We start from the raw sequence: 10458 nt of genomic DNA, 5'->3' as shown, positions 1-10458 counted from the left end.
TAACATTTAATTATACAGTCACATTTTGTGCTTTTCGTCGCACAGTAAACTACAGTTAGTTAGCTTACAGTAAACTAGCTTTAAAAAACATCCATCAAGACTATATATAGCTGAATAAAATAGCTTGATGCATAAAAATAATTAAAAACACAATTACGTAGCTGTTAATTGTCACCTGCAAATTCACAAACACAATCAGAAATAGATGTGTATATGCTTATTATCCTGTGAAAAAAAGACGTATATAGTTAATTATACATAGGAGAGATATATCACTCTTTGATTGAAAGCAAAACTCCTACTTGGAGTAAACCTATGACCTATATTTATGCCGTTATCTAACGGACTAACTCTGATCCATGAATATAAGATTTTATATGCATTTTAGTCATACATACATGCACATGCATGGCGAGGGCCGAGGCTGGCTTAGCGCAGGGACACGACTATCTAGCTTAACTTTTTTATATAAAATGATCTAGACTATAAGACAAAAGGAGAAAAATTAATGTATACCTGCAAGGTATACGGTCCTTCAACTTCACACCCCGCCCCTAATATCTTTAATATGTAAATTCGTATCATTTATTGACAATTTTCATTATTAGCACAAGCTAGTGTAACGCAGATAAATTGAATGCCAACTTGATAATTGAACTTTAAGAATATATAAAAATACATCGTGACTCGATCATTCACGCAGTTTCGCTGCATATGGTGCATAATAAACAAGATGTTATGTTAACTGGAGTGATGTAGTAAACTTTACAAAAAATCATCATCATCATGGACGTTTCAAACAGTAGCAATGTGACTGGAAGTGGAATAGGCATACCATCCAATTTGTCAGTCACGATATGCGAAGAGAAGTAAGTCATTCCTTTTTCTTTAAAATATTGCTAAAATTTGCGTTCAGTTGACGTTTAATCGACATCTATATATTTAGCTCTATTATTTTCTTCTTGTAACTGGTATATATAAATGATCACGCACGACATATGATTGAGTGCATGCCTCGACCCATCAACAGTACATAATATAGCCAATATTTAGGAATAGAAATATTTGCAGTGTCGATTTCCTCTTCGACCCCGAACTAATGAAACAACAATTTCGCTCTCTTCCTTTTGGGTATAGCTATATCTATTGTGTGTCTTAACTATATTTATTACCTTTCCTCTTCAGTTTATTAAATTATGTATGATTTAGTTCCAAATACCCCGTTTCATTACATACATTTCGCAAATGTATAATTCTTATTTTAATTTCAGCCACCTATTCGTGATAGATCTGCACAAAAACGAATCGTTGAAAGATATCACAGGAAAAATAATTTGCTTTGTAATAATTCCTACCTGGTTTGTTGTCGTTATCGTCAGTCTCATGGTATCAGGCATTTTATTTAACGGTTACATCTTACTGACGTTTATACAGTTACCAAGAGTACGAACTTTTACCAATAATTTTGTCGCTAGTTTGGCGGTAGCCGATACACTCATGGTAATCTTTAATCCCATTTTGTTTCTCCTCTTGTTTTACGGAATGATTGAATTTAAAATTGGTGACGAACTTCGCTTTTTTACCGAAATTTTATGCTCCATGGCTTCGCTAACTAGCTTCGCTTGTATCAGTGTGGACAGAATGTTGGCCATTACAAAGCCATTTTATCATCGAACTTTACCGCGATCGCGTTGTGTAAAGGCTATTATCTTTGTGTGGATATTTTGTATTATTACAACACTACTTGATTTTTCCGTAAGCCAAATGGAGAGCGTTGATGAATTCATCGTAACCTGTTTCAATTTTTCTATCGCATTCGTTATCCCTACGTTAATTACAATAATTTGTTATGTCGCCATCGCAAGGATTGTTCTTTATAAGCGAAATGGTGTTCTTCAAGAAGCAAATCACAGCGGGAACAATCGAATGATGCAGAATATCAGAATTACATGGAAAATTTTGCTTGTAATTTTGCCAGGTGTTGTAATGTGGAGCGTGTACTGGGTCCCAGTATTTATCCACTTTTGCAATGGAGAAGTTGAATTCTCTTATACGTTCCAACAAATACGAGTTCTCATTCCAATTTTTGCAGCAGTTGTAAACCCTGTAATATTCATTCTTCTTACACCGGAATTTCGCAGTGGTCTTTTGAAGTCAAACTGCTGCCGAGGTCAAACTGATTTGGGCAGAACAACTCAATCGCGCGAACCTTAGCTAACACGATGGTTTAGAGAAAAGTTGCCTTTTTTTGCAGGGACGTCACGAAGTTGCGCTTTGCGCGTTTGACCCTTTTACTTCTTTATTATTATAATAAACCATACAGCAGTCGCTATAACCATGCATTCCGCTCAGATTGTTGACAATTGAGCATAATTCCTGCCCAATTAAGGTGCCGTTAAAAACAAAAAATACCATTTCAGAAACATGGCCGGGATTTACAAATTTACTGGGAAATACTGATGCACATGCAGTTCTACTTATATATAGGCTGCTTATACAGTACAGGCACCGGCGCTGTACTTAGTGTAGAATCTCCCAGTCTGGTAACTTAGATTGTGGACCGGCGGTGAAGATCAATTCAAGAAAAAATATTTCGTGATCGTAGCATGGATTTTTACCAGTTTATTGAACCACGACCAGTAAGTTACGTGCAGTAACGATAGTAACCACAAACACAACTGAGTCGTAATTTTTAATTAACTCTCTAGGTTTAGAACGGACGAATCAAATATCTCATGCCCGCCAAGTTTTGCTAAAAACTTGATTGAAAAAGTAAGAATAAAAAATAGTTAACACATTAATACACGTTAATACTTAACTTAGAGTAGAAATATAGTTGTAATTATATATATAGTCTTTTTTCCATAAAACAGCTTCATGGATGCATAATTATAATGATTAAAACAAAATTACGTCTGAATATTAGTTTTCACCTGCAAATTAATATCCTAAAAGCAATCAGTAACAACTGAATTTTTATTATTCTTTGTAAACTGAGGACATGTATATATATGTATGATTAATCATATACGGATATGATATTTTTAATTAAACTACATACTCGGCTTTTTAAAGTTGTGTTAGATTGGTTAAATTCAATGTGATTATGATTTTCAAAGATTAGAATTTTAACTTTCATTCCCTTATTAAACTTGGTCTAAGGCAAAAGTAGGAAAACAAGAGAATATAGCTTTCACGTGCAATGTGAACTTACCGTCAAATCTATCACTGAAATTTATAATTCATAATCCATATTGGTTGTTTTCAGCACAACTGCGCTGACAGATCAATTTTTAATGTCAAAAAAAATTCGTTGGGACAAAATACGTATTCTCACTGCATGTATATAATATATATACTTGATATATAAAGACGTTGCGTTAACTGACGTGACGTGTTAACTGTTTACTGACAAAATATCATTGCTTTTTCCAACTGCAGCAATATGAGTGGAAATGGAATAGGTTTACCATTTAATTTTACGCCGATATGCAAGTGGAAGTAAGTGATTCCCTCTTCTGAGTAATGCAACTGCAGTAGTTCATAACAGAAACAAAAAAAATATTCAATGTTAAGGCCGACTCACACCGGACGCGATCCGCCAACGCGACGCGATTTTTACGAATTTTTCAGTGTTGTGACAATGTTGTGATATTCTTAGTATTTACTGAATGATAGTACATTTTGACTGGTCTGGTACCTATATTTCTCAAAATGTTCTTTCAGAATTAAATCTATTTTCTTCTGAGAATGGAAAATTTGCGTCGCGTTAGCGAATCGCGTTCAGTTTCTGTGGGCTTTTATAATCCCCTCTGCAGTGACGCTGCGATGACTGTGTTCAGTTACATTCATGTGTTTCTTTTCGTCATATTGTTTCTGATTTTAGTTTCAGCCACTTATTCAAAGATCTCGACAAAAACAAATCGTTGGAGGATATCATAGAAGAAATAGAGGAAAAGTATTCTTGCTTTCCACCTCCAAAATGGCTTCTCGTTATGCTCTTCTTTCTCTTCGTATTGGGTATTTTGTTTAACGGTTTTGTCTTGCTGACGTTTATTCAGTTACCAAGAGTACGAACTTCTACCAATAGTTTTGTCGTTAGTTTGACGGTAGCAGACACACTCATGGTAATCTTTATTCCCGTTCTGTATCTTCTTTTGTTTTACGATAAGATCGAGTATGAAATTGGTGATGAACTTCGCTTTTTTTCCGGAATTTTTTGTTCCATGGTTTCGCTAACTAGCTTCGTTTGTATCAGTGTGGACAGAATGTTGGCCATTACAAAGCCATTTTATCATCGAACTTTACCGCGATCGCGTTGTATAAAGGCTATTATCTTTGTGTGGATATTTTGTATTATTACAACATTACTTGATTTTTCCGTAAGCCAAATGGAGAGCGTTGATGAATTCATCGTAACCTGTTTCAATTTTTCTATTGCATTCGTTATCCCTACGTTAATTACAATAATTTGTTATGTCGTCATCGCAAGGATTGTTCTTTATAAGCGAAATGGTGTTCTTCAAGAAGCAAATCACAGCGGGAACAATCGAATGATGCAGAATATCAGAATAACATGGAAAATTTTGCTTGTAATTTTGCCAGGTGTTGTAATGTGGAGCGTGTACTGGGTCCCAGTATTTATCCACAATGGAGAAGTTGAATTCTCTTATTCGTTCGAACAAATGCGAGTTCTAATTCCGATTTTCGCAGCAGTTGTAAACCCTGTAATATTCATTCTTCTTACACCGGAATTTCGCAGTGGTCATTTGAAGTCAAACTGCTGCCGAGGTCAAACTGATTTGGGCAGAACAACTCAATCGCGCGAACGTTAGCTAACACGATAGTTTAGAGAAGAGTTGCCTTTCTTTGCAGGGACAACACGAAGTTGTACTTTGCGCGTTTGACCCTTTTACTCCTTTATTATTACAATAAACCATACAGCAGTCGCTATAACCATGCATCCCGCGGCTCAGATTGTTGACAATTGAGCATAATTCCTGCCCAATGAAGGTGCCCTTAAAAGCTAAAAATACCATTTCAGAAACATGGCCAGGTTTTACGAATTTACTGGGAAACATGCCCAGATCTACTTATAGGCTGCTTAAACAGTCAGGCACCGGCGCTGTACTTAGTGTAGAATCTTCCACTGCGCATGACACTAAACTAACACTGCATGGTGATTGACAACTTTGAGACTTTCATCCACCGGGACCCTGATTTCTTTGTTAACAAAAAATTGGTCAGTATTATGTGTTATTGTCGTAAACCACGCCTTATATTATTCCGTCGTTATATTTTTTTTATAATTCATATTATCATGGGATAATTTCCGGGCGGGCATCTCAACCTTAACAGTCTGGTAACTTAGATTGTGGACCGGCGGTGAAGATCAATTCAAGAAAAAATATTTCGTGACCGTAACATGGATTTTCACCAGTTTATTGAACCACGATCAGCAAGTTATATACGTGCAGTAACGATAGTAACCACAAACACAACTGACGTATATATATATAACAAAACTATATCAAGTCTCGTTGCATATATATGCATGTATATATGTGATGCACAAGATCCGTTCACTATATATAGTGTAAAATAGTAAAAAGTGTTGACAAAGATCATGGTTTCTAACAATATAGCAATATAGCAATAGTGACTTAAAATGGAATAGGTACACCATTTAAATCATCCAGAGAGAAGTAAGTCGTTTCTTTTTCTTTAAAATCTTGCTCATTTATTGCTCAAATTAACTAAGTGCATATTATAGGCTTATAGCTCTAACTAAATTCAGAAATATAACAAAAGAAGTCAGATAAAAAGTCGTTGCATGATAAATGCAATGATTTTTTCTTTAGGTGAAGAAAGTTGAAAATTGTTTTACGAATGGCTTGTGAATGCCATGTGGCTGTTTCAATGTGGGTTACTGGAAATGAACCAACTCCACTAAATTAATCAGCGTCAGAATATTCAGAATCAGAATGGAACGAGTCAACCACATCTTTTAGCTAAACGACAAAAACTTTTATTAAGAAACTAATAATTCTTTACGTTTGGACGTGCATGCGTTCCTGATTGAGAATCAGACCTTGCACGCATAAATAAAAGCATATACGTAACGACAGTGCTCATACCTGCGTCCCGCCGGCTTATTCATTTTCTAAGCGAGTTATTTTCTGTGAAGTGCGTCCTTGTGAAAAATCCTTATTTTCAAAATCCTTATTTTTAATAATATCCTAAAATACCGATCATCCCATACACACTATACGAATGTCTATAAAGTTTTGTGGCACAAACGCGTTTTTGAATTGGCGTAGACAAAACACTTGCATTAATGATGAGGTACAAATAATTATAAACAATGCGTCAACGTCTCATATAGTGTTTTTAAATAACATTAAACTTTCTGAATTTTGAGGATGGCTATTTTACGAGCAAAACTCATTAATATAGAATTTTTCATTGATTTGACCAAATTGCGACTGAATATTTGATGTGATCATTTGATATGTGTAGAAAAGCTCTGCCAATAACTGGTGCCGATTTCACTTCATCAACCACATTGCACGTGTTCAAAGACGTCAACATGATCAATTTTTAATTGTTGACAAAAATTGAATAACCGAATAATAGGAATTAAATTTATTTGAAAAGTTGTAAACTTTGAACTTGAAACTAAATCAGCAACCCCAAAATGTCCGCTTGCATTCGAAGCAGTACATTGCCATTGTTAAAATACACAAGGACTAGAATTTTACAGTCACGGCACGGATTGTACCTTGAGTTGAGGCCAAATGGAGTTGTACAGACAACAGTTAACATAAGAAGTCCGTTCAGTAAGTATTGTCATGCATTGATGCAATCCTGTAAGTAACTGTATGCATGTATTATTATCAGTTATTATAAAATCTATCTGAAGTAATTCCTATATATTACTGTATTATATGTGCATATATCTCAGCATGCAGGGTATATGGCAAAGTTTGCATTGTTAATTTGTTATAGCGTGTCATTTTCATCTTTGCCGTGTGCTTAATTGCATCATGCATACATGCATGCATGCACGCCTCGTTGTTAGCAGGATGCGTGCCCGGAGGTGCATGTGCGTAAAATGCGAGAAATAGCTTTCATTTTCTGGTTAGTCAAATGCGTGTGACCCCGGTATTCATAATGTTAAAGTTGGTCTCAAGTATTGAGGGGGAATTTGCGATGTCCCATGAACTCAAAATTTAGTCAAAATCATTTGGGTCGTATTTGCACTTGGTAAACCCATACGTATAGTTTTGTCACTTATCGTCATCGCAAGACAATGCAGTCGCAAGAAAGCTTGGATTCAGTTATATCTGCATATTGCTGTATCGGGAACGGTTTTGGAATTCTAAACACATATCTGAAATCGTGAATAGTCATTTAAAGTTAATCAATTTTTAATTGTTGACTGATCAAAAATGAATTCACAGTTTTTCTGCAGTTTTTGACGGTTGGTACAAATATGGTTGCTATTTGGGGTGTAGATTCACGGTTATATTTGGCGATTGATGAAGATGGGACAGTGTTTACAACGGTGAGTTAACCATACAGAAACCATGACCATATGTAGAGACTGTATGTACTATACTATATACTATGACCTTTAAAAAGTGTCCCAAAACTCTGCTAGGGCATATTGTGTAACATCTCATGAGTCATGAACTATTTTCGTTTAGAAAGCCGAGAGTAAGGAGTGTGTTTTCAAAGAGTATGTCACGGGTGAATTTTTTAGTCAGTTTGAGACGTGTCACAAAAATGAAGATGACTTCGCCTGGTATTTGTCCGTGGATTCAAACGGAAAAGTAACCGCAAAACCTGATACAAAAGAGCATGCAAACAAGAATCTTAATTTTATTGTAAAAATACCCGCGGAACAGGTAGAGTTCTGTAAAAACTCACCAACAGATCGTCGAACGGAGAAACGACCAATGATGTCACACACTAGAAAATTTATGTTATCTCAGGATAGCTCGTCACAATATCGTCACAGGCAGTGTGACTCAATGGTCCAACGTGTGTTCTCCACCCGTGCAGCATGTCGGGAACGTGACTCACAAAGCTCTGAGATCATGCGACGACAGTCATCAAGTGATAGTCAGTACAGCCAATCGGAGAGAAGCTATTCTTTTACTGATTCAATGGAAATTGCAGGATTCACAAGCGACTCATCGGTTGAAAGTTTCAAAGGAATATACGATGGACGATTATAAATGGAACAATATAGACTATAGTTAAATGATTGAACCAACAACGGGCATGCATGACTTGTAAAGTTTGGAATTTGAACCGGTAATGCGAGTGTCATATTTAGGCATTCTTACTAGTTATTTGTTAATACAATTATACAATTAGGGAAATCGTTTCTGTAAATGATTAGGAAGGAAGAGATCTCATAAAGAAACCTTCAGAGACCCCATCATCTATCTTTTGATGTTACACTTGCACGCAGCAAATTTTTAACCACAATTGCATTGCAAACGAAGGTATAGGTCTACGAAACTTGATTGGTTGACTCTGGTGTGTGCTAAAAATCATCGTTGAAAACCTGGTACACATGCAAGTTGACAGTTCTACACATGATGTGAATGTCGAAATCTATTGTGTTGTCAGTTGTCCGATCCTGAAAACACATCAAAACATATTGATGCGCCATTCTTAAGAAAGTCAGAGATCAAAACATCTTAAAACTTTCCTCACTCTCCCAACTTTCTAACAAAACACTCGTGCATGTATTGCTATTTAGACTATATATCTCGAGCTTGACATTGCTATTGTCCCAATTCCAATGCATGGTTGGAGAAAGATTTATGATGGGTGAGAAAAGTATTGCCTAACAAAAATGTCCAGACCTTCCATGCACGCATAATTGAAATAAGAATAATTATATACAGTCACAACGAAATGGCATCGTGATAATTAATGGCATTTTCCTGTAGGTGCAAGCCTTAACCAGTCTTTTAAATTTGCCCACCGGTACCGGAAGTTAAACAATTCTAGGCCATCTAGAGTATTTGTCAGATCAGTGGAATAATCTCAACAACTTTTCACTCTTTTGGAATTTTTTTTCTCATTTAAGCAAGTAATTAGATAAAAGCAAAAACTAATTAGGAAAGTGATTTATAGAATCTTAGCAGGAATTTAGTCGAGTCCGATGTCTTAGTTTACTTTGAGATTAAAGTAGTTTGTTTAGATCGATTGCCTTCCAGGGGCCGGTTGAGTATAAAACTCTTAACTACATTTTAAGTATAGTTAAATCGTAGTTAACTAGAAAATACATTATTCTGATTGGCCAATTCTGCCAGTAACTATATAGTTAAAAGTTAACTTACCTTTTTATAAAACCGGCCCCAGCATGCTATAGTATTTATGGTCTAGCAAGAATCAGTGGGATTGAGTGAAGTGGTAAATTAATAATTTAATAATTGAGCAGTTTTCATCGTTGCCATTGCATGAAATATGTAAATGTGCATGTTGATCTCTGTCATGAATTAGATTCTTCAACTCAATACCTTCTTGACTTAATTCTCTTTTCAACTGAATCGGTGCGCGTGCACATGTGAAGATTCAGGGGCCGGTTGTATCAAGCCCGTTTAGCTTAAACGGTGGATAAGTTCAAAATAGAAAGCAAGTCTGCCGTTTTATTCAAGAAGCGAACTAAATGTTTTTTACCTTAATACAAAGATACTGTTTACAACTACATATTCAGTGCATAATATTCAAGTTGACTCATTCAAGAGAGATGTAAAAGTGTTATTTAATTTTGACTTATCCACCGTTTAAGCTAAACGGGCTTGATACAACCGGCCCCAGAACTAGAGTGCTCAAGGAGCTATTTCGAATCAATTTATACTCGTAGCTATATATGATTTATTAGGTCGTGTCCCGTGGCATGGCTGATTTTAGAGTATTTAAAAAAAATTGTCGGGATAGAAGTTCGTGTCTTTTCTCTGCTTGCTCTGACTTGTAATTTTGGATTGATCCTCTTAAAATAGGTTTGATTTTTTTAAGTATAATTTAATAATAATTTGTAACAGCAAATTTTACAAAGAATGTGAGAATCGGGTTATCGCTTATGCATGTTTAAAATAACATCCGCCAAAATTACATGATTCGGTTCAGGCCTAGAGCGCTTTCTTTATACGGAAAAAGTGGCCATCTTGTTAAATCAGTACTGACAGATTATCGGTATTTTCGAGTTCAAGAACTCTAGGTTATTTACTCTGCATTCAAGGATATCGTGATTAACGTCTGCCTAGCGCGGAAATGCAATTGCACCACTTCCTAAATCCTAAAGAAATCCTAGACGCGCCCCTGGTTTTCTTTCTGTCGTGAACAAAGCATTCTCCGTTACGAAATAGTGCAGATGTAAATTTGTCTTCACACTTTGTCATTGTTGACTGCCCGTATCAACTATCTTGATATGGT

General features: G+C 35.8%; 2 protein-coding genes across 2 annotated transcripts; both read left to right on the top strand.

The window, feature by feature from the left end:
* Positions 1–3232: 3232 nt before the first annotated feature.
* On the top strand, positions 3233–5561 carry LOC114525114 (rhodopsin-like). The gene is made up of 2 exons (XM_028546324.1): positions 3233–3501; positions 3887–5561. The coding sequence occupies exons 1-2, from the start codon at positions 3446–3448 to the stop codon at positions 4833–4835; spliced, it is 1005 nt and encodes a 334-aa protein (XP_028402125.1). The 5' UTR covers positions 3233–3445; the 3' UTR covers positions 4836–5561.
* Positions 5562–6526: 965 nt separating this feature from the next.
* On the top strand, positions 6527–8379 carry LOC114527616 (fibroblast growth factor 1-like). Its single transcript, XM_028549320.1, has 3 exons — positions 6527–6839; positions 7464–7567; positions 7710–8379. Exons 1-3 carry the CDS (start codon positions 6698–6700, stop codon positions 8241–8243), a joined length of 780 nt encoding a protein of 259 aa, XP_028405121.1. The 5' UTR covers positions 6527–6697; the 3' UTR covers positions 8244–8379.
* Positions 8380–10458: the final 2079 nt, after the last annotated feature.

The sequence above is a fragment of the Dendronephthya gigantea genome, unplaced genomic scaffold (genome assembly GCF_004324835.1).
Source record: "Dendronephthya gigantea isolate DGI-Jeju-01 unplaced genomic scaffold, DenGig_1.0 000001F, whole genome shotgun sequence".
NCBI classification, from domain to species: Eukaryota; Metazoa; Cnidaria; class Anthozoa; order Malacalcyonacea; family Nephtheidae; genus Dendronephthya; species Dendronephthya gigantea.
The sequence above is the reverse complement of the archived record's forward strand: the minus strand, read 5'-3'. Positions and strand labels throughout refer to the sequence as shown.

Excerpts from the sequence above, each read along its gene's own strand:
- LOC114525114 (XM_028546324.1), top strand. The coding sequence starts at position 3,446 with ATGAGTGGAAATGGAATAGGTTTACCATTTAATTTTACGCCGATATGC. Across the intron at positions 3,502-3,886 it reads ACGCCGATATGCAAGTGGAA|TTTCAGCCACTTATTCAAAG; the intron begins GTAAGTGATTCC and ends TTCTGATTTTAG.
- LOC114527616 (XM_028549320.1), top strand. The coding sequence starts at position 6,698 with ATGTCCGCTTGCATTCGAAGCAGTACATTGCCATTGTTAAAATACACA. Across the intron at positions 6,840-7,463 it reads TAACATAAGAAGTCCGTTCA|TTTTTCTGCAGTTTTTGACG; the intron begins GTAAGTATTGTC and ends ATGAATTCACAG. Across the intron at positions 7,568-7,709 it reads ATGGGACAGTGTTTACAACG|AAAGCCGAGAGTAAGGAGTG; the intron begins GTGAGTTAACCA and ends ATTTTCGTTTAG.